General features: G+C 38.8%; 6 protein-coding genes across 7 annotated transcripts; 4 read left to right on the forward strand and 2 right to left on the reverse strand.

The window, feature by feature from the left end:
* The first annotated feature begins 528 nt into the window (after positions 1 to 528).
* LOC103440260 (putative HVA22-like protein g) lies at positions 529 to 3,661 on the forward strand. The gene is made up of 7 exons (XM_008378926.4): positions 529 to 978; positions 1,709 to 1,751; positions 1,853 to 1,951; positions 2,039 to 2,095; positions 2,195 to 2,258; positions 2,348 to 2,557; positions 3,126 to 3,661. The coding sequence occupies exons 2-7, from the start codon at positions 1,720 to 1,722 to the stop codon at positions 3,546 to 3,548; spliced, it is 885 nt and encodes a 294-aa protein (XP_008377148.3). The 5' UTR covers positions 529 to 978; positions 1,709 to 1,719; the 3' UTR covers positions 3,549 to 3,661.
* An 825-nt stretch (positions 3,662 to 4,486) lies between these two features.
* Positions 4,487 to 7,902, forward strand: LOC103440259 (protein disulfide-isomerase LQY1, chloroplastic-like). Of its 2 annotated transcripts, XM_070826505.1 has the most exons (7): positions 4,518 to 4,832; positions 4,922 to 5,005; positions 5,091 to 5,142; positions 5,454 to 5,610; positions 5,699 to 5,725; positions 7,672 to 7,711; positions 7,811 to 7,902. In XM_070826505.1, exons 1-5 carry the CDS (start codon positions 4,665 to 4,667, stop codon positions 5,718 to 5,720), a joined length of 483 nt encoding a protein of 160 aa, XP_070682606.1. In that variant the 5' UTR covers positions 4,518 to 4,664; the 3' UTR covers positions 5,721 to 5,725; positions 7,672 to 7,711; positions 7,811 to 7,902. The 2 variants fall into 2 exon arrangements, with proteins under 2 accessions (XP_008377147.3, XP_070682606.1); XM_008378925.4 differs by lacking the exons at positions 7,672 to 7,711; positions 7,811 to 7,902 and having other exon boundaries at positions 4,487 to 4,832; positions 5,699 to 5,903.
* LOC103428613 (probable diphthine methyl ester synthase) lies at positions 6,612 to 8,554 on the forward strand. The gene is made up of 6 exons (XM_029106561.2): positions 6,612 to 6,944; positions 7,047 to 7,171; positions 7,357 to 7,586; positions 7,672 to 7,711; positions 7,811 to 7,902; positions 8,015 to 8,554. Exons 1-6 carry the CDS (start codon positions 6,795 to 6,797, stop codon positions 8,221 to 8,223), a joined length of 846 nt encoding a protein of 281 aa, XP_028962394.2. The 5' UTR covers positions 6,612 to 6,794; the 3' UTR covers positions 8,224 to 8,554.
* Positions 8,555 to 8,560: 6 nt separating this feature from the next.
* Positions 8,561 to 10,281, reverse strand: LOC103428599 (L10-interacting MYB domain-containing protein-like). Its single transcript, XM_008366713.4, has 2 exons — positions 10,139 to 10,281; positions 8,561 to 9,692 (listed from the first exon to the last, which is right to left on the reverse strand). The coding sequence occupies exon 2, from the start codon at positions 9,668 to 9,670 to the stop codon at positions 8,738 to 8,740; it is 933 nt and encodes a 310-aa protein (XP_008364935.3). The 5' UTR covers positions 9,671 to 9,692; positions 10,139 to 10,281; the 3' UTR covers positions 8,561 to 8,737.
* A 1,572-nt stretch (positions 10,282 to 11,853) lies between these two features.
* LOC103428598 (endoglucanase 10-like) lies at positions 11,854 to 15,564 on the forward strand. The gene is made up of 6 exons (XM_008366712.4): positions 11,854 to 12,400; positions 12,973 to 13,256; positions 13,462 to 13,899; positions 14,126 to 14,267; positions 14,818 to 14,984; positions 15,101 to 15,564. The coding sequence occupies exons 1-6, from the start codon at positions 12,184 to 12,186 to the stop codon at positions 15,431 to 15,433; spliced, it is 1,581 nt and encodes a 526-aa protein (XP_008364934.3). The 5' UTR covers positions 11,854 to 12,183; the 3' UTR covers positions 15,434 to 15,564.
* A 2,362-nt stretch (positions 15,565 to 17,926) lies between these two features.
* Positions 17,927 to 20,518, reverse strand: LOC103428597 (cytokinin riboside 5'-monophosphate phosphoribohydrolase LOG1-like). Its single transcript, XM_008366711.4, has 7 exons — positions 19,834 to 20,518; positions 19,312 to 19,409; positions 19,139 to 19,169; positions 18,948 to 19,047; positions 18,715 to 18,785; positions 18,473 to 18,616; positions 17,927 to 18,168 (listed from the first exon to the last, which is right to left on the reverse strand). Exons 1-7 carry the CDS (start codon positions 19,954 to 19,956, stop codon positions 18,085 to 18,087), a joined length of 651 nt encoding a protein of 216 aa, XP_008364933.1. The 5' UTR covers positions 19,957 to 20,518; the 3' UTR covers positions 17,927 to 18,084.
* Positions 20,519 to 23,244: the final 2,726 nt, after the last annotated feature.

Genomic DNA, 23,244 nt, shown 5'->3' on the forward strand with positions numbered 1-23,244 from the left:
TACTCAATCACAACATCTTAACCCACCTTATTAGTTGACCAAATTGCCACTAAAATAATGGTTTTTCTATAAAGTACCTCTCCCAATGCTTATTTCTTTTAGTCTCAGAACAGTCACGATTAAGTCACAGAATAACATCATATTCAGATTTTTTTTATAGAGAAAAAAAAAAACGTTAGAGAAGAGTGGAGGATTTGAAGGACATAAAATTCTACTCCTCTTGAAGTGGCAAAGGACAGAAAGCAAACCATGCTTCAAATGGAAATTTGTCAAGGCATCAATGCGCATCCTGAAAAGTTTCCAATCGCACTGTCACGTGATATCACAAATTTATTAATGTCATAATATCTCACTCCACTTTTTTAAATTATAAACCAGATTGATAACAAGTGCGAGTTTAGAGAAAAAAAAAATAATTTATATAACACGTGTATATTATTATTTGTCATTTTGTAATAATATAATGTTATGTAAAGAGAAATTTACACGTATCGTTGTATTAGCATCACAGGTCACCACGATCGCGGTGTAGCCCTATCCTGTAAAGATGCAAAGGAAGAGGAAACGTGAGCCGTGAGTTTCAACCTTAACGGTGATTAAAGCCCTAGTGCGTATCGCGTGGCGTTGGTAACAATATACACACGCACACAGCGAACCGGCTCTCCGTGATGACGGAACCGAAAGGCAAAGACTCACCGCTATATCAAATCCGACGCCAAAGGAGCAAAAGCAAAACCAACGAAACATAAGATATGGTAATTTAAACGGCACAAACACCTCTCTCTCTCTCTCTCTCCTTCTCAGTCTATTACGCCGCCGACACCGTAACGGTTCTTCGAGCCTTTCGTCGGCGCCGTTCTCCCGCGACGGCGATCTCCGACCTGTCCGGCGATTCGAGTTTTCTGTTAACTCTCTCACTGCTCAGTGCCTTCTTTCAATCCGCTGATTCCGTTCAAATTTCAAATTAGTCTTCGAGCGGTTCTCTCTCTCTCTCTCTAAAACTCTAATTGTTACTGTTTATTTTTTGAATATTTTCGTGAACCGATTTTATTTCATGAAAAATGAGATTGGATGATATCTGGATTCTTATCAGCATCAGATTATTGCATTCATAATTTCAATTTAGGAAATTAAATTGTTTTTTTTTTTTGCCTTTTTTTCTTAATTTTTTTGCTTTTAGTTCTTGTAATGCGTATGTTGTCTCCAAATGTTAAGAAGTTTTAATTTCTGTGCGGTGTAATCGTATGCTTCAGTGGCTGTTCTTACAAATCTGATCGTTCACTTAGCTCAGTTGAATTTGAATTTGAAGAATTTGAATTTCGGATTTTGCTAATCCCAAATTCAAATCCAAGCTCAAGTTCAACTGAGCTCACATACATTTTCGTTTTGGTTTCCAGGGATTTAGAATATATTCAGGTCAAATACTTGACAAATTCCTCGAAACCGAAGCGAAAACAATGTGCTTGAAGATCAACATTTCTGAATATTGTATCAGCTTTACCTATTGTGATTTTGTTCTGCTCTTAATTTGTTGAATGGTTATGTTGATCGAAAACAAATTCATCCTGTTCTGCTGCTAAAGTTCAAGAAGTATATCCGAAAATTGAAATGTTGTATCTCGAAAAATCGGGAGTTGTTTGGTATTGAAGTGAGCTATTTTATGTTTCTTTTCGTGTATGACCAAGCGGTTATTTTCGTGTATGGGCAGGTACGCAAAAGATGATAGGATCCTTTCTTACCAGAACACTTGTGTATGTGAACGATTGACCCTCGCTTTCTGGTTGCGTTTCAAAGGACGTTTGATTATTGTCAAATTCTGACCTTCCCCGTTTTCCATGTTGGCACTTGACAGGATGGCTCTTGGCTATGCTTATCCAGCTTATGAGTGCTACAAAACTGTTGAAAAGAATAAGCCGGAGATTGAACAGCTTCGCTTTTGGTGCCAGTATTGGTATCAACTGCGTCTTGTGTCTAAGATAGTTATCTATTTGTCCTTGTGATTCGTAGTGATGACCCGCTTTTCATCCTTGAATTTCAGGATTTTGGTGGCTGTTTTGACTGTATGTGAGAGAGTTGGTGATGCTTTTGTTTCCTGGTAGGGGATTTGTGTTTGAATGTTGTGAGATTTCAAATATGCTTATTTTGTGCCACTTCTTTGTCTCATTCTGTTTTTTTTTTCTTTGGTTTCGTGCAGGGTTCCCATGTATAGCGAAGCTAAGTTGCTCTTCATTATATATCTGTGGTTTCCGAAAACAAAGGTACAGGATTCTGTAAGGATATTAGCTTATTTAATTGTTTGTTTATTAGTATGACTTTCCTTATACTCACAACTATCTCTGTGTTGCAGGGAACGACCTATGTGTATGATTCCTTCTTTAGACCATATCTTGCGAAGCATGAAAATGAAATTGATAGGAACTTGTTGGAACTAAAAACTAGAGCTGGTGACATGGCCATTGTGTATTGGCAAAGAGCTGCAAGCTATGGTCAGACGAGAATATTTGATATCTTGCAGTATGTTGCTGCACAATCGACACCAAGGCCTCGCCCTGCTCAGGTACGATGACATGATTTGGACTTGGTGTTTTCAGTTTTACCATTATGTCCCATCATTATTGATTGCAACATCTCTGGCCACCCAGTCAGTTGGAGCAAGTTATCAAAACGTTATTGTCCTTTTATCATCCAGATGTTGATTTTTTTGTGCATGTTGAATTGTTATGTTGGCATTTTAATTCTAGGCTTTTGCCTTTTCACCATCTTGTCTTTAAATTAGTCCTTTCAAGTACTTGTTCAAGGTTATTTTGTTTGAACTTCGGGATATTGTGTGTGTGTTTATATATATTTCTTCATTTAGTTACAGATGATCGTTCATGCCTTGGGGAGGTTGATACCGGCTTGAAAGTAATGCTTTGTTGTTTCATGAGTTATTGATTGTACGTCGCATCTCTTTTGTACCCTGCATTCCGGTATGCGTGCGTGCATCTCGCCTTCATTGCACGATATTTATTGTTTATTATTACCATATAGGCCGTACTGCGCTATACAATGTGGAACCGCTCATCAAGGAAAAAATTATAACAAGGTTTTTGCCTCTGCTGAAAAAGTTACTCTTGAAATTGCAGCCACAACAAGGTGTTAGGCGCCCACCCCCTGCTGCTCGCCAACCCACCACACCACCTCCAAATCGCCAGCCTGCTGCAAGTACGCAATCACAACCAGAGGAACCGCCGTCTCCCACTTCCAGTACTTCTTCAAGCAAGGACCAAAAGGAGATAGTGGAAGCCTTAGCACCATCACCAAAGCCTAAACCTGCCCCTCAAACGGCAGGTTCAATTACTCAAAAAGCCACAGCAACAGCAGCTGCATCTGAATCATGTAGCCAAACCACCCCAACTGAAGAGGCTGCAACGACGCAGACTGACGCAGCACCATCCTCTTCGGCACCTGAAGAGACAAATCCTCCCCCGAAAGAGACGGTCATGGAGGAAACCATTCGGGCCACGCGTGGAAAGTTGAGGAAAGCACGCTCTGGAGGAAACCGTTGAAATTTCACATTTTTAGATTTGCGTAGGTGGACAACGATGGTTCTTTGAATTGTTGCTGTAACCGTGATGTAAATTTGGCATCCTCTGCTTTCTATTTCATTCGTTTTTTGGTCGCTGGACCGTGGACCGGTCTGATGTTTCACAGGGCAGTTCAAACATCAAACTCGCATATTGCTTCAATTGCACTCGGGATGTCAAAGTGACGGTATTTCAATCTAACAATGCGGTGTCGTGTGAAAATGTTCAGTACATTGGCACCTATGGTTGGATGGTACACAAACACAAGGGGCGTCCTCCTTATGTGAGAAATTTTTAAGTATGCCGAAAATGTGGCTCGGTACACCATGTGTCATAATACAATTGATTGGATTTTTTTTCAAGTTTCTAATCAATTGTCTTATTACACTTTGTACGCTAGACTGTGTTTCTGGCACATTGGAAAATATGCTCCTTATATGAGGGCAAATTTTAAGGTTCACTCGTCAAACACAGAACAAGACCCCCATGTGTTGCCTTTTGTCCAGCTCTTACCCATGGTACCACTCGATTTTGTGGAAGACATATGCAATCGAATGGACATAAGTTTTTTCTTCTTTATAAGAATGATCTGACTAATCACGTGATTAGACTGTCCTACCGAATTTTCTTCTCATGTTAAAAAAACTCTCTTATTTGAGGGCGAATTTGAAGGTTCACTCGTCACACACAAAACAAGACCCCGGGTATTGCCTTTTGTCCTGTTCTTACCCATGGTACCACCCGATTCTGTTCAAGCCATATACAATCGATTAGACATAAGTTTTTCTTTTTATTAAGAATGATATGACTAATCACGTGATCAGACTGCCCTACTAAAATTTTTCTCTCATGATTCAGATGGGTTGGACGCATCTAAATGGTATTGAGCTTCCATACAACTTATTCAAATTCCAAAGAATTTTCTTTTAGTTTTGTGTTTTTTGGTTTTTTTATAGCTAGGGAGCCACGTAGGAGGAACGTTGAGTTTGTGATAGGAAAAGCTTTCAACCGTGTGGTGGCTGAAACTAGAGGCAACTGCCAACCCCACATATCCAAACTCCACCATCGCTCTGCATTCACCGGAAAATTGACGTGGAAATGCCGCAAACACCGTCACTCCCCCGCCTCCACTCTCCCTTCCTCTCTTGCCCCCTCAGGCTCTCCACCTCCCCTTCTTCCTTACGCGTGCCCCACAAGTTTGCAGGAAATCAACGGTCGCCAAAGTCGCATCCATGCATCAGAGCCATTGATCTCGATCAAAACACGGTTTCGTTCTTTCCCCCGCTCTTTCTCCTTCCAAAATCTCGATTTCGAACGGTTTTGTTTTGGAATCTGACATAAGCATGAATTTCCAGGTAGTGGCAATCTCAGTAGGGTTTGCGAGTGTTGCGGTTGGGATTGGCATTCCGGTTTTCTACGAAACACAGATCGACAGCGCTGTGAGTCCTTTTGATTCGGTATCTAAATACGATTAATTAAGTAGTTTGTAGATAATTAATTTAACATTAGTAATGCTAACTGCAGGCTAAGAGAGACAACACTCAGCCATGCTTCCCCTGCAACGGAACTGGCGCTCGTAAGTAATTAGCAAACTAATTTACTTGCAGCTATATTTTTTGGTGAAGCATGCAAAGTCTCGCTTCGGAAATCTTACAAAATAAATCACAACTTATTTTTCGCGGTTTCAGTACTAATTGCATCGAGACCTTATTGAAAAAGAAAAAACCCGAACTGCACACGTGCTCAAGTTTGAAACAATATCGGTGTTTGAATTAGATACTCATGTGTCAACAACTCGTAGTTCCGGTACTCATGTGTCGTGCTGTTTAAGTCTCTGTCAGTGTCAACTGATGAAACTGGACGACCGTGCGTCGTTGTGTGTCTCAGAAAAATGCAGATTCTGCACGGGGAGTGGGACGGTGACAGTAGAGCTTGGCGGGGGCGAGAAAGAAGTGTCCAACTGCATCAACTGCGAAGGGATCGGTTCGTTTACGTGCACAACGTGTCAGGGTTCCGGGATTCAACCTCGGTACCTTGATCGCAGGTACCATGATTCATATATTCGGGTCGTATTCGATCGATCAGTTATGCATGAACCTAAACTCATTCGTGTATATTTTGTGTTGGAACAGAGAGTTCAAAGACGATGACTGATCGAGGTCAGCTGGGATATTCGATTCTTTCTCTTACTTGTGTTTGTTGTTTTTCATGACTTTCATTTTCTTTATTCTTCTCTGTACAAGAGTATGCAAACAAAGATACAAGGACCTATTTTGTCGAAAGCGGTATTCTAAACTATGCTAATCTATTAGGAACGGAGTTTGAATTTCGATGAAAGGGGGTCTGAATTCAACATTAACTAATTGGTTTAATTCACGTTTGCATACAATTACCAATCGTAAAATTGACAATTGTGAAGCATAAATGTAGTCGCACTTACTAGAGCGGACGTGCTTCTCTTATGCATTAACATTCAAATCCTCTCTCCATAATTTCATTTAGTTTAAAGTAAACTAGCATTTGCTTACACAATTCATGTGTATGAACACATTTTTTTAGAAAATGAGAAGGAGAGAGGGAGAGAGAGGGAACGTGGGGTAGTTGGACGTTTTTGTTTTTGGTTTTTTTAATTTATTATTATTTAATATTGGAGGTATTTTAGCATCACCTATAGGTGACGCTTCAATAAAATAAAATAAAATTTGAATTTGTGAAATTACACTATTGCCCATCATTTTTTTGTGTGATAAAAGACTAAGTAGTCTTTTCATCATTTTTTGGTTGACAAAGAGGGTTTCATTAATTAATAGAGATTATCGTCGGACAAGAGAAGAAAAAAAAAACTAAGTTGGGCTTTCGTTAAAACATTGATATTAATAAAAGGAAACGTAAAGAAAAATCTAAATAAACCTTTGGTTTTAATGAAAAATGATAAATAAATGTGCAGAAAGTAGTACCAGAAAAAAATAAAAATGTGATTTTTCGTTTAAAATCAACAGTAGATAAGTATCTGGTTAAAACTCTGATTAATAAACTGTTGAATCGGCCTGTCTTCCTCTCTGGCCGCCTCTGGGTATAGAGAGAGAACGACGTCGGATTGAGTTGGCAGCACCTGGCTTCCAAGTTCCAACTAGGGTTTTTGTAGGGTTCCAGACTTACAAACCAGCTAGAGAGAGAGAGAGAGAGAGAGAGAGAGAGAGAGAGAGAGAGAGAGAGGGAGAGGGAGAGATGTTGTACATTGTAGGACTGGGATTGGGGGACGAGAAGGACATAACTCTGAGAGGATTAGAGGCTGTGAAGAAATGCGACAAGATTTTCATCGAAGCCTACACTTCCCTCCTCTCCTTCGGCATCTCCTCCGACGGCCTCTCCACTCTCGTACTCTATCTCTCTCTCTCTCTCTCTCTCTCTCTCTCTCTCTCCAATTGCTTGCAAAACTTGCTTAATTTTTCAAAAAGTTTGAACATTGTCAATGTGCAGGAAAAACTGTACGGAAAGCCAGTGACACTTGCAGATAGAGAAACTGTGGAGGAAAGGGCCGATCAAATTCTAACTGCTGCTGCTGCTTCCGACGTCGCTTTCCTTGTCGTCGGCGATCCTTTTGGGTATGTCCTCTCTCTCTATCTGTTCAACTGGTAAAATCTTGTATGGTGTAGCAATTTGTTTTGAGCAGGATTTGAGGAAGCAATTTAAATTTAGTTCCCAAGAATGTTGGAATTATGATTGAAATAATAACGACTTATGTTGATCAATTGAGCTTTTTCCCTGCGTAATTCGATCTGTAACGCAGAGCTACGACACACACTGATATTGTGGTTCGAGCCAAGAAGTTGGGGATTGATGTCAAGGTGGTGCACAATGCGTCGGTGATGAATGCAGTTGGAGCCTGTGGATTACAACTCTACCACTACGGAGAGACAGTTTCGATACCATTCTTCAGCAATACATGGAGGCCGGATAGCTTTTACGAGAAGATTCAGAAAAATCGTGCGCTTGGGCTGCATTCGCTATGCTTGTTGGGTTGAGTTCTAGATACTTGCTTAAAAAGTGACACCGCTGACGCTTATCTTACTATACACTCTCATCCAAGTTATTTTGGCTGTAGATATACGCGTGAAGGAACCAACTCTGGAATCGTTGTGCAGGTCTCTAGTCAAATAATCGGCTGCCTCTTCTTTAATTTTTGTGTTTTTTGTGCTTCTGCAACTGCATAGGCTTACTATTGTTACTTGCCTCCCTTTCAGAGGAAAGAAGCAGTATGAACCGCCTAGATATATGTCGATAAACACTGCAATTGAGCAGCTTCTGGAGGTTGAGCACAATCGAGGAGAATCTGGTAACCATGCCATTTTTTCAAATCTTTACTTTCGAACATGAGTGTTATCTGTTGTCTGGCCTCTACACGATAAAACCATTGCTATATGTTTGATTTGTGCATTACGTTGCAGCATATAATGAAGACACGATGTGTGTTGGGCTTGCTCGGCTGGGAAGTGAGGATCAGAAGATCGTTTCTGGTACGATGAGGCAACTGCGGTCGGTTGATTTTGGGGCACCTCTCCATAGCCTTGTTATAGCAGGCAAAACTCATCCAGCGGAAGAAGAAATGCTGGATTTTTACAGACATTCAGAAGAGAATAATCATGGCACTGTTTGATTATAACGCTGATAGGACGGACTTTGGCTGATCCACTTTTCTACGGTGAACTGTTGTACTATATGCAGCAGAGACAGAAGAGGAACTTGGCTTTCAAGAGAGATCGGAAGATGGGTTGCTGTGGATGCCAAATTGCTGCCGGTTAGCAGATCCCAAGTCATGCTGCACAATCCGATTAATTTTGTGGGTCGAGTTTGGTCGAGTTGCTGTAAGACATTACCTGCTGTATTAATTTCACTAGTCTCCAATTTTGAGCAAAATATATTTATCGTGATCATTCCTCATTGTTTGGATACTTATTTAGAGATGAATAACATTGAGACTTTGCTAATCGAACAACGATGAATGCTTGTTTGATTTCATTGATAATGCGAGATGAATACTTTCTGGGGCTCGGTGTTTATAAACTTTCACTAACAGAAAAGCCATATTATGAACATGTGCTATGAATTCATCCTAAATCTCTAACCAAAAGTTCATCCTCTAGTGTCAAGCCAAACTTCGTCCCTAACCTCTAACCATGCGTACTTTTACTGCACTTCCCTCGCAACCAAGTCGACCTTATCTGATCGCCTTTCAAACAGATGAATGTCTCTCTCAAATTAGGGTCCTCGAACAGGTCTAGAGTGGCAAAGTAGAGTTCTTCGTCAATGCCTTGTATCTCATCCAGTGCTCTGATACAACTGGTAATGGAAAATCTGTCATCGCTAGGCATTGCTGCCGCTCTCCTCAACTTTGATGCAGCAATCATCTCCGAAAGGGCTTGTGCCATTGTATCACATATTTCTTGATCCCTTCTGCTTTGACCCGCGGAATACTCTGCCTCAGATGGACGTTTCCTTTTCCTATCCGCTATAACCTTGCCCACCTTTTCTGCTGTTGACGCTTTGCCTTGCACAGGCTCTGAGGATGATGGGATTTCAGAATGGGGGGCTTCACTGTCGGGACAGGAAATCAAACCTGCACTGTCTATTCCGGCAGACTTGTCCGACCCCTCGTAGTGACTAGACTGAGCATACTTCCCATCGGCTGCAGAGTCTGCGAATATCGTGCACAGCTGATCATATATCGGACAGTCCTTGACTTTAATCGTCTCAGGTTTAGTCTGCACCCCGAGGTCCTCCCACAGATGCTCAAACTCGATACAGCAAGAATCATCCAGAGTGAAGTCATTCGTTTGATCATAAGCCGACTTGAGGTTGTAAAACCGCGTCCTCAGAACATCCAAGTGCTTCCTCAACTGATTGTTGTTGAAGTTGAGATCCGTTTGCTTATTGAACTCATCGCGAATAATGTTCCAGGTTTTCTTGTCGAACACATTGTTCGGTCTGTTTCCCAACTGAATCTGCTTCACAACCAAGTCCGCGAATGTCTTATCGAGGGACGCTGTCCACCGAGTCCTCGAACGTTCTTGCTTAGGCTGACGATGACTAACTTCATTATCCATCTACAAGCCACGAAACTTGCATCTGAAAATCGATAAAATTCCGCTTAGAATGCCATCCCAAAACCCAAAACCCTAAACCGAGCATAAATCATCATTTTCAGACTACAAATTTCACAAATAGCATTGAAATTAGTGGAATTATACGCCTCGAGTAAAAATTAAAATTCCCTAAACCCCAGATTCAACCAGACCAGAATGGCCGCGGAATAAAACCCTAATCCAGCAACGGCCGCGGATTAAAACCCTAAAACCAACAATTACAAACCCCCACACAGGAATTAAAGATCATAAAACCCTAATTATAATATCAAAAACTAAACACAAAAAAACAGTTCTTTCCCACACAACCTGATTCTACGTATTATGCAAATTCACATCAAAATTAAAAGAATTGGGGGAATTCAGTAAATATTAATCGGGAGAGAACAACCAGAACGCAAAATGCTTTGAAGACTGTGGAGAGGTTACCTGCGTCGTCCGGGATGCCGCCGCCGGAGAGTGTGCGTCTCAGCTACACAGGAGAGGAATTAACACAGAAATTTAATTTAATTTTTATTTTAATTTTTAAGTTATATGTCAACGATGACGGTGGCATATTTGACACCGACATTACATATTTCTCATGAGTCACGTTCCACTCTTAAATTTAGAGCATCTCCATAACAAATGTTAAAATCCTAGATTAAATATCATTGTGCATATTTGACATCAAAAATCTTTTTAACCGAAGTGTTATTTACTGACTGAATTCGAAGGCTTTGTGATTAGGAGTTAAATTTGACATCAATGCACATTTATTTTTAATTGATTTTAGGGAATTGTAACGAAAAGCCCTCAATACTGCTTACTTTAACTAAAAACCATACTTTTACACTAAAAAGTCAATTATGGTACTATTCATTTTACCCTTTATTTTGTCTTTATCGTTAAAATTCAAAGTTTTCAAGGCATTTTCATTAGTTTTCTTTTTATTTTAATGGTGGGTTTCTTATTCCACTAACATTTCAATCAATAAAAATTTTGTTTCAACATTTTTTTAAAAATAATTATAACCATTTAAAGCTCTATTTTAATAAGAAAAATAACATTTGACAATTCGATTGGAAAAATACAAAATTTGACATAAAACTTCATATTCCCACATCAACCAATTAATTACAATTTGACCGATATAATTTGATATTTTCTTTTGAAACAGGATTACTGAACATTAGTATTTTTTTTGTTTTGTTTTAGATGTGGGATCCAGCTAAAATTTAACACGAAGTTGAAAAGTTACGCGATTGAGAGATCAAATCTTCTGTATCTAAAAATACGCGACTCTCGGCGGGATCTCTCTTTTGGTCGCTAGCGCATCCCTTTATGGAAATACAGATGTCAATTTTTTATCAGACACAACGCTCTAACCGAAGCTGGATCGTCAGCCGCACATTCCGCACCAGAAATTGGTCCACTTTCAATTCGTTTTACCATCTACAAGTAACAACCAGGGACCGGCTTCTCTGCCCTCCCATGCCATACATTATCATTCCATTTTATTTTGGACGATTACGGTTAAGTCACGTTAATATTTTATATTAATTTTTTTATAAAGATAATAAGATGAAAAGTAATAGTAATATAAAATATTAACGTGACTTAACTGTGACCGTACAAATAAAAAAGGATTAAAGTGTATTGAAAGTGGAATGGCAGAGAAGCCAGGCCAACGACCAGGGTTTTAAGATCCACGGTCAATTTCTTTTACCTTCCTGTCGGTGGTCAGTTGAACGGTTAATATCATCTTTCCCTCCCAAATATCCAACGGCCAAAACGAACTCTTCGCATCTCTGACATCGTCCTACTGCAGATCTGCCCGTTCGTTTTGCCAGCCCGCACGAGGGCTAGTTCCGTCATTTGACAATGTTTAGCCCAAACAGCAAACCAAAGTACCAAACTCCAATAAACGAAAATAAAAAATAAAAAATAAAGGCTTATTATATTAACATCCTATAAATTATTAGATAAATCTCACGTATTTAATACTCCTTACATTTTTTTTTCAACCCCACATACTTCCCCATAATATCGTCGTACCCCACATTCTTAATATACATCTTACATTTTTTACATACATCCCATATTTTCTATACATCCCACATTTCTCAAATCTTATAAAGCTTTTAATTTCGATAAAAAATACCGACTGAAATTTTGATAAATAAATCATTTAAAATTAAATTTTAATATGAGATCCATTCAACATTTTATGCTGTGTTAATATAAAATGGCAAAATAAAAGCATAAGGCCGCAAATCAACCTCGTCACGGTTGTCGGTGCAGTAGACCGTGTCCAACGACAGACATAAAAAAAACAAACATCTGAGTTCGGATCCGAGAGGGAGCACCAATCGTCACTTAATCTCCTCCAAAACCTCGATTAATGTTTGTTTGTCTTGTCACAATGTGCTAAGACAGATCTCTACTTAGACTACTTTTTGCCTGCCTCTTGTGGTTTTGGTTGGTCCTAAAAAATGGGAGCTAAATCGAGGTGCAAGGGTTGGTGGGCGTGGCTGCTGGTGCTCGCGATCCTCGGCCTCGTCGTCGGCGCCGTCGTTCTCGCCGTCGTCAAGAAAGTAAAGAAAAACTCCGGCGGCGACGACAGTGCGGTTCCCGGGCCTCCCGGCGCCATTACCCAGAAATACTCCGACGCTCTCAAACTCGCCGTCCAATTCTTCGACGTCCAGAAATGTACCCTCTCTCTCTCTCTACATTCGCAATGTGTTCAAGTTCTTTGCTAAATGCTCAGTTGATTAACTTTGTTAGCATTTCCCAATGCCCCAATTACTAAAATTGCAAGTGTTTGATCTTTGTTTTGCTGTTTTTCTTGCTTTACATTGCGGATTTTAAGTGTTTGATTTCCCAAGTAACTATCCAGTTGCTTAATTGGTATAAATGTTTGATCTTTCTTTTGTTCTTCTTCGTCTTTGTTGCGAAGTTTTGATGCATTAATTTCCATAGTAAATTGCTCAGTGGATTCACATTAGTAGTTTACCTAAAACCCAGATACTAAATTGGTATAGATCTTTGATCTTTTGCTAAATTGGTATAAATGTTTGATCTTTCCAAAATTGATATAAAGGTTCGATCTTTGTTTTTCATCTTTTCCATTGCGAATTTGCGAGTTCTCGATGTATTAATTTACTTAGCAACTATTCAGGTGATTCACATGATTCGTATTACCCAAAACCCAGTTTGCTAAGTGTTGTGAAGTGCTTGATCTGTGTTTTGTTTTTTATTTTGTGGGTGATTGTCATGTGTAGCTGGTCAGTTGGTCGATAACAAGATATCGTGGAGAGGGGATTCGGGTCTGAAAGATGGAAGTGATGCGAAGTTGGATTTGTCCAAGGGAATGTATGATGCTGGGGATCACATGAAGTTTGGTTTTCCAATGGCGTATACCGCCACAGTGTTGTCGTGGGCGATTCTTGAGTATGGTGATCAGATGGATGCGGTGAATCAGTTACATACTGCTCAAGCCTCTCTCAAGTGGATCACTGACTTCCTTGTCAATGCTCATCCCAAGGACAATGTGCTCTACGTTCAGGTTCGTATAAATCAGCATTGTATTGTGATACTGATTTCTAGGCTAACAGTTGATTTTCGGAAGGGTAATTGGTTTGAATATGCGGTAAACTTTTACAGAGCACTGTGTGGGATGATAGGTGGTGTAATGATGAACCATTTTCGTTACATGCAAATTGCAATGCTTATGAAGTGTTACTTACTTGTCAATTCATATTCTGGGGCAGGTAGGTGACCCTAAAAAGGACCATGCATGTTGGTATAGGCCGGAAGACATGACCGAGAGTAGGCCAGTCACACAGGTTAACATATCCTCTCCAGGAACGGAGGTTGCAGCTGAAACTGCAGCAGCTATGGCTTCAGCATCTCTGGTCTTCAAGAAAAGTGATGCCAAATATTCAGATACGCTTCTCACACACGCCAAACAGTTATTTACTTTTGCTGACAAAAACAGAGGTTCTTACAGTGAAAGCATCCCTGAGGTCCAGCAATTTTACAATTCAACGGGATATGGAGATGAGCTTTTGTGGGCAGCAGCCTGGCTTTACCATGCAACTGGGGATAAGGAATACCTTGATTACGTCACAGGGGAGAATGGAGATGAGTTTGCTCAATTTGGTAAACCGACATGGTTCAGTTGGGATAACAAGCTTGCAGGAACCCAGGTATGTTGAGAACAATCCTTTCTTTGTTTTTCCTGCTGTGTTTTAATCTGTCAAATGCCACAGTAAAATGCAACTCACCCGAGAAACGTATAATTTAACAATGTGTTACTCTTCCTGGATTATTATAGCTATATTTGTAGGACTTCCATTTGCAAGATAAGTTACCATTATACTTGATTAAACTTCGTCTTTCAGTATTTTCAATAACTCGGCAATTTTCTTGCAGGTTTTGCTTTCAAGGTTGACCTTCTTTGGTGGGAAGGACACCTCAGACAATTCCGGCCTTCAAAAGTACAGGAAAACAGCTGAGGCTGTTATATGTGGCCTCCTGCCAAGCTCGCCAACAGCCACGAAGAGCAGAACAGACAGTAATCTTCTTCACTATTGTCATATTACATGGATTATCATGCATATCTTTTCTTCTTCAAGTTAAATCAAAATCCTTGCTCCTGCTACCCTGCATCGAGATTAGTTCTCCAAAACTATATCAACGCTTCTTCTACATTCTAATGCAGCAATTAATCTAGATGTTACTGATAATATTATAAACACTCACCAATCTAACAGCCTCCGTTGTAGACTAACTCCTCCACCATTCATAATAACTGATTTGCACTTCAAAACAACTAGGGAGGACCAACACAATTGCTTCCTATTAGGTAGAAGATAGTGTATTTATACTAGGCAAACGTGAAGCTTTAAACACCAAAATGCATACGGTTTCAGATATTTTCAAGCTATCATGTGTCCACAGTTGGAAATGTTATTTTCTTTTGTATCCTTTTAGCTTCATGCACCACACTCAAATCTCCTAGGCTGGTTTGCATATGCTCGTAGTCCAATTTGAGTTGATTTATCAGTTCTTTTTTCCATATCTCTCATTCTCCTTCGCTTACTCTCATGGTGTCCACATTGCAGATGGTCTGATCTGGGTCAGTGAATGGAATGCTCTGCAGCATCCGGTTGCTGCTGCTTTCCTAGCTGCTCTTTACAGTGACTACATGCTTACATCTCGCTCCACAAAACTAGAGTGCGATGGAGATACCTATAAGCCATCGGATATTCGGAAATTTGTTAGATCTCAGGTATGCTTTCTGATGTGTCTCAAGTACATTCTGCATATATGCACAGGTGTTAGCAACAAACAGCCGTAACTCGTCATAAACGTGTATTCCTTCCTAATGTGTTTCGAATTTTATAGGCGGATTATGTCTTGGGCGACAATCCTATGAAAATGAGCTTTCTTGTCGGGTACGGGGATAAATATCCCGAATACGTACACCACAGAGGAGCTTCTATCCCGGCTAATCAGAAGACTGGCTGCAAAGATGGATTCAAGTACCTTAACTCAACTGAACCCAACCCTAATATAGCCGTTGGAGCACTTGTCGGCGGGCCATTCCTAAACGAAACATACATTGATGACCGGAACAACTCGAAGCAAGGGGAGCCGAGCACATACAACAGTGCCGTCATTGTTGGCCTTCTGTCAAGTTTGGTGACAACCTCTTCAGCAGTTAAATCCTTCACCTAGAGAGTCCTAGATAACTGATTACATTTGTTTGTATTATATATATTGCTCTGTACCTGTTTGTATGCATGCCCTGGGGACTGTTTCTATACACAATTTAGTGATGTAATGCGGTAGTACGTATTTGGTTTCCATTTCAGATCCTCACCAGATCTTGTGTTCGGAGCCAATGGACCAGAGAATTTGGATTACTCAATTTAAATCTTGCGGCTATCATCAGCCCATCTCACTGGCCCACCTTCATACAAAACCAAGCCCTTGAACGATCTTGATCTTTTTCTCACTCTCTTGAACTGTTTGAATTCTCTGGTCTGTCACCTCCAGACAGAGATCCAGAGAGGACTAATATCTACCCTAATTTAGGAGGGAGAAGATTCGAATTTGTGTGGTACACTGTTCTAGTCAATTGGCCTATTGTTGCGTAAAGTTTAGAGCTTTTGTGGTTCAACTTTGTGGAATGCCTTGAAAATTCAAGTTTTCTCCTCTACACTCGTTTTCTAGCATTTTTTAATTTATTTTTAAGAATCTCGTTTTCTACTCTTAAATTGAATAAATACATAAATAAATAAACGAAAAACACAATAGTGTATAGAAGAGAACGAGATTGTAAAAAATTACTACTCGAAAAGGTCAAAACGATCATCTTGAATAGGAGACTAATACATCACTTATATTATGTGGATTCCATAAAGTTTTGGGTTAAAATGACGTTGTTGTCGTTCAATATTAGTGCATGTAATTGTTCATGTTTCGGATGGGAAGTGAGACATGATTTGGATTTCCTAGTTTTCTCGCTCCAAGAAAAAGGTTAAAGTTGAGAGCGACAACTACCGACTGATGCGGTCGTGCATTATCCACAACAGAACGGAATTGCGTTGTTCTACAGGATTTGTAGACTCGCATGACACCACCATTTGATGTCTATCCATATATGGAAATCAACCACACAAAGTGGTCATGCAGCTTCGACAACCATCAAAACTCAAAGGAGTTCCGTACTCCTACTTCTCTCTTTTGGGTCTCAATCAACTGCTTTTTTACTTTGCTCGCAAGTTATTGTGACGGTATCTCACGCCACTTACGCATTGTTAAACAATGTAATGTTTTTTTTATCTCACACGTAACAAAATTCTTGTTGAATGAAAATTCTCGCTTTTTAAGTCTAACAAGATGCAACACCCACATATTTTATCTCGTAAGTGATGAGATCCTTGCTGATAGGCTATTCTTTCTTGCCAAGTCGAATAAGATGCAATACCCACGTAAGCTCTTACAAAGTAACGGGATCATCGTTGCATGAAAGTTGTTCTCGTTTATGAAGATGCCATACCGACATGTATTATCACAAGTACATAGTCCCTACTCTCTGATCTCATCGACAACAACATAGCACCAAGGAAAGAGAGGGCCACTTAATTTTCCACCATAGCTTTCGCACTCTAGACAGTTTGTAATTGGTACAGTCAATGACAGGTGTCATGTCCACTACTTTGCGTGATGAACAACCTAGCCTTGTCACCAACCAAACCACCACCCAAAAATAATCTCCAGTCCTAGTCAAAGACTCTTCAAACCACTCGCTCAGATAATAAGATAAAAGGCGGTGTTATTTACATTCATTTTTACTTTTATTAATTTTTGTTATTTGAATTTTTTTTTGTTCATTTGATCGATATTTAAAAGATAAAAAGAAATGTGTAAATAGCAACACTCTAAATAAAAAGTAAGAAAATATAAATAGCATTGGTTCAATTCAATGTAATGAGGACCAAATAGTGAATTTAGATAAACATTCAATCCAATGCTAAAAGAATTCTAAGTTCACATGCGATTCTCTCTTACAATCAAGTCATAGTTGTAATACTGTTGTTCGGCCAATTAATGTTTGTCATGCATTTAAAAAGTGAACCACTCCTCTAATAAGAGCATAATCACGTGCTGAATTGACGATAAAAAATATATTTCCTCTCATTTGGTTTGAAAAATATCACTCCATGGTATTACTAATCTACTTCCATTGCAACACAAAAATTGATTTTCGTCTTGAGCCTTGAGGTGTTACTAGTTCACTCGTGTTTTGAATCTGGTTCTAACCTCCTTTCTTCCATTTACCACAACTAAACATCAAATTTGTTACATTTCAATTATTTCGTATTCATGTAATATTACAACAAAATGAATAAGCAACACAAAACCCGTACTTTATGTCACCTTTTTCTTGATAATCTTTGCATAATGTTCCTCCTCACACCACTCAGTCCTTTCTTTCATAAAAACAACTTGCAACAGCCAATCAATTTTTTGAAACTATATACGAACTGAATCGATAGAATATACAAACATCATGAATCGCTGACATGAAGAACTAGTGATCAAATCGCAGGTATTGTGACCCAGGTCAGACTCTAATTAGCATAAATAATAAATAATTCTCAAAAAAATTATTAAAAAAAAAAAAGAAGAAAAAATGAAATCCAAAAGCATGATCCACAGGTATGTAAAACAACTGTGTTGTTGGCACTTTTCTATTGGAGCTCACATCTACCAATGGTTGACAGCTTTTACATAATTCTGTGTATTTTTCAGAAAATAAATCGGTGAATTAATCTAACGGTCATTAATCCTCCACGACGATATGAAAGATCCTGTTCTGGTCAACGTGCAATGTCTGACTTTGCCTTGTATTCCAGTTGTTGCTCCATCTCCCAACTCAGCCCGGAATGCTCTGGAGCATATTCCTGCAGGTCAATCAACATCAAAACCCCTATCAGCATCATGTCATCAAAATGGACGGCTCAGATCTCATGAGTCCTCATCATTTAGCACTTTTTTCTCAGGTACCTGTACCTACACGTACTCAATGGCAAGTTGGCAACATACTTGACTGTTACATCAAAACCAAAACCAAAACAAAACCGTCTTTCGGGCATTTAGTTTAAGCCGTTGAATCAAATTTAACAGTCAAATATGTGTCAATATTGAATGTTCGTAAATGTTAAAAGACGAAGGAATCTTTTAGTCTTGACAATTACAAAAATGTACCTCTAGTTTGCACATGAGTTCGCAGGGAGTTTCGGCAGAGACAATAATATGACGAGCTGCAAGGTCAATGAAACCTTCGTCCACAGCCTTGTCTATGAACGATAGCAGTGAGTTGTAGTATCCATCCACATTTAACAACCCCACCTGCATCATCCAAAATAATTAACTTTGTTAACTAATCAACCTCTAATTTTAATTAGTCCTATTTAATTTACACGGACCAAAGCTGAATTACTAATTACCGGCTTATCATGGATTCCCAACTGTGCCCAAGTGATCATTTCCAACAGTTCTTCCAAGGTCCCATAGCCACCTGTAATCAACATTAACATATGGATGGTTTATTTCGGAAGTGCTTGATCGAATGCATTGTGACACTATCACGTGAAATAAGTAAACAAAGTGCGTAATTGATTTAAGAAATTAATGAAAGTGTGATTAATTTGAGACATTGTCACGATGCAGAATTTGGTACCTGGCAAGGCAATGAATGCATCAGCTTGGCGAGCCATTTCTGCTTTGCGTTGGTGCATGCTTGATACAGCTCTTATTTCTCCCACTGACTCTCCTGTGATCTAAGATTATAAAATAATTATTTATTTTAATACCTTCACTTAACAGTAATTAAAGGATTTAAAATAAATACATAATTAAGAAATTAAATACCTCTCTTGGCATGAGGGTTGTGGGAATTACTCTGCAAATTAATAAAAGCAGAATACAAATTAAGATCAGAGGAATAAAAAAATTTAGAAAAAGACAATACAAGTGTATTGTTGATTATTTTTTATTTTTTTAATTTACAATTAACTGTAAAATTAGAGATAAAATGGTTTTACCCCAACACGTGGCGGCCACCATCATAGACAACTTGAGAGATCTGACCCATCAACCCAATGCTTCCTCCTCCATAAACCAAGTCAATGTGTTTTTCAACCTGCATAAAGGTATCCTCTTTTTATATTACCAACTGACGTGCCTCCTTCAAACATCTCATCTGATTATATAAGTATGTAAAGTTCAAACACTCATCATTTATGCCATATTCGTAACGATGTTTTAAATAAATCATATATTGTTATATAACAAAAATGAATAGTAATAAATGATTAACATCGAATACCATTGTAGTGACATATCGTTCTAAGAAATGGCTCCGAATCCCAAATACCTCTAATCCAAATGAATTCACTAAAGACTTCAGTTCTCTAAGTACCAAGAAATTGGTGCCTCAAACTTGGATTAATTTTGTAGAATGACACAAGAGTTTCGATTCTTCAAACATTTAAAGGGTAAAAATAAAAATAAAAAAACTATGAACTTTAGAAGGAGTGAAGAGAGCAGTGAGAAATAAGAGTTACCAATTCTTTGCCGAGTTGAACGGCAGCAAGCTGGTAGCTCGGGTTCTTGCCAGCACTGCTGCCACAGAAAACGCAGATACGCCTGAATCTCGATTCCTTTGCAATCTGCTGCTGATTTTCCATCACAGGAAATTAAACGCCTGAATCCAATTGGGTTTCTTCAATCGAGAAATGTAGAGAGAGAGAGAGAGAGAGAGAGAGAGAGAGAGAGAGAGAGAGGGGATTAACGTGAAGGTGTTTGTTGTGTTCAACAGTCAAGCAATCGCTATGAATGCCAATGACAAGAGTTGAGGGAATGAAATTGGTGGTATTGGTTCTTTATTTATACTGGCAAAATATTCAAAATTAAAAATGTGTTATCTACACACATCTCATTTTCTTTTATTGTTCGCACACTTTTAATACCGGATCGAATGAATTTATAAAAAAATTAAAAGCGTTTTGAAAATCTAGGATTTTAAATGACACTATAAAAAAATCTAGAGATACTCATTTAAAAGATCAAAAAGGTTTATAAAAGTTAATAAAAATTCAAAAAGGTTTATAAAAGTTAATAAGAATTCATATATAAAATCTAGGGGCATTCAATTCTATGAAGATTTGAAAGAATTTATAAAAGTTAATAAAAATCTGAAAGTATTACTCGATCAGGATTTTGAAAAAGATAATAAAAGGAAAAAAAAAATTAGCCCTTAGATTCTATATTTTCGAATAAGAAAGAACTGGAGTTGTGACCAACAAAAAAAAATTATTAAGAAAGGGCTGGAATAAGAAGAGAAGTTCCAACCCCTTTAGTTTCAACAATTTTATAAGAAAGAAATCTTAGTCGATATCTGGTGATGACTTCCCCAGTTATTAGGTATTAATATAATGATTTGGATATAACTAAGTTAATTATCATAATTAATTGATATAAATTTGTATTTTCTAACAGCTTCATTCCAGCTAATTGGGATGATGAGATAGGCACGTACGTACTCGTCCTTGACTAATTGTTTCTAATTAATTAGTTTCTTTGGCTTAAGCTTCGTTTACAACTGAAAATAATAGTGCAAGTCGAATTATTTTAGGGAAATTTTATTTGAACTTATATAACCTTATTTTACACCCAACTTAAATTTTAAATGTTAATTGTCATTTTTATCCTATTACATAATTATCATTAAGTACAAGATGAAATTAATAATAAAACTAAAAGTTATCAATAAACTCATACTCAATAATCAAACTCTACCATCCCTCAATCTTTAATCCTATGTTCATTTTGACTAATGGATGATGATTTTTGAAGTTCCGAATCCTTCAACTAAGATATAAATCGATTTATGCAAGTTATTTTGTTTGATTTTTTTTTTTTAGAGTTTAAAAGTATATTGCTTGCAAAGAAGGTCTTTGTTAGCCCGTGAATAAATTTCTCTATAGGACTCATAACTCTTCCAAAAGGAAATGGGAATTCAATACTACCACCAACTGAAACATAAAAATAATGAAGCTAAAACACTAGTAAATAGCTTGGCATATACATAACAAAACATACAAGGTAAAAACAACTGAAGTGAAGAAATGTTGTCACATCCCGGTTCGGGGTCTACCACATCCTGGGCCCGCTCCACCATCGTAGCACGATATTGTCCGCTTTGGGCCCTAACCACTCATTCACGCTTTTGTTTCTGGGAACTCACATGAGAACTTCCCAGTGGGTCACCCATCATGGGATTGCTCTCGTGCGCTACTCGTTTAACTTCGGAGTTCCGATGGAACCCGAAGCCAGTGAACTCCTAAAATGCCTTGTGCTAGGTAGGGATGGGAATATACATATAAGGCTTAGATGATACATTCCCTTGGGCGATGTGGGATGTCACAATCCACCCCCTTAGGGGCCCGACGTCCTCGTCGGCACACATCCAACCAGGGATTGGCTCTGATACCAAATTGTTACATCCTGGCCCGGGGTCCACCACATCACAGGCCCGCTCCACCACAGTAGCACGATATTGTCCGCTTTGGGCCCCGACCATGCCCTCATTGTTTTGTTTCTGGGAACTCACATGAGAACTCCCTAGTGGGTCACCCATCATGGGATTGACCTCGCGCGCTACTCGCTTAACTTCAGAGTTCCGATGGAATCCGAAGCCAGTGAGCTCCCAAAATGCCTCGTGTTAGGTAGGGATGAGAATATACATATAAGGCTTAGAGGATCCACTCCCCTGGACGATGTGAGATGTCACAAATGTACTTTTTGAAGTTCTTGAAAGCAGCAATGTCATCCATCAACCAATGCGAATTCGAAAGGATTCATCTCCAAAAGTGAAGTCTAGATCCGGAACATAGTGATAATTAACAAAATTGTTCTTACTTCTAACAACTTGAAATACAGCAAATACGGCTTTGATAAAGTCCTTGAGTTCTGCTTTGATATATATTCAAGAATAATTTAAATCGATGAACATGAACTCAATGGATATCATACTTGAGCAAATATGGTTTTTGCGTGGCACTAAAACAGAAGACGATTGGGACATTGATGATAATGATTATCATCCATCCTATACAAATGAGAACAATGTATATCATTGTGACTATATTTTTTACTCTAGCGAGAGAAGAGGATCACCATCCTACATGGGCACTTTCTTCATGAGAAATATTGGAGTAGTAGGTTCGTACATTTAAGAATTAGATATGAAAATAGTTTAAAAAACAGAATTGTCTGCAACTAATTTTGGGTTTATTTTCTAACTGGGTGTAAAGATAAATATATGAGTAAATTACATAAAACTACTTCAACTATTGGGTCATTAACAGTTTCATACCTCGTCTTTAAAAAGTTTCAATGACATACCTCATCTACGAATATTTTACAATTTCATACCTTCCATTAAATTTTTGTCAATTATTTCGTTAAATAGTGACGTGGCATGGGACGGAACTCATTATATATTAATAAATTAAAAAATAATTAATGTATTAAAAAATTAAAAAAAATCAAATCAAAATTTATTTTTTTTGGCATGGGGACCCACCCCTTCCCTCACCCTTTCTTCCCCCGCCCCCCTTATCCGACCCAAAACCCAGATCCCTTCCCCTTCCCTGCAGCCCCCGACCCCTTCCCCATCCACGCCAATAGCTCCAACCTTCCCCACATCCCCTCTTCCTCATCCACCCCCGCCTCTCACTAACACCGGCGCAGGCCTCCTCCATGTGGAACTGGAAAAATTTCTACCCTCCGCCGTCGCCGGATTCCAAGTTCTTCGACCAACGCCAAAAATCGCAATCCCGCCAACACCAAAAATCGCCCCACTATCTCGACCCGAAACATTCGGACTAAAACGATACAAAGATGGAGCCGCCCAAGGCCGAAACATAGAGATTGGAGTATGATTTCTTCCTCAACCACCGAAACCCAAATGC

This window comes from Malus domestica, chromosome 08, assembly GCF_042453785.1.
Source record: "Malus domestica chromosome 08, GDT2T_hap1".
NCBI classification, from domain to species: Eukaryota; Viridiplantae; Streptophyta; class Magnoliopsida; order Rosales; family Rosaceae; genus Malus; species Malus domestica.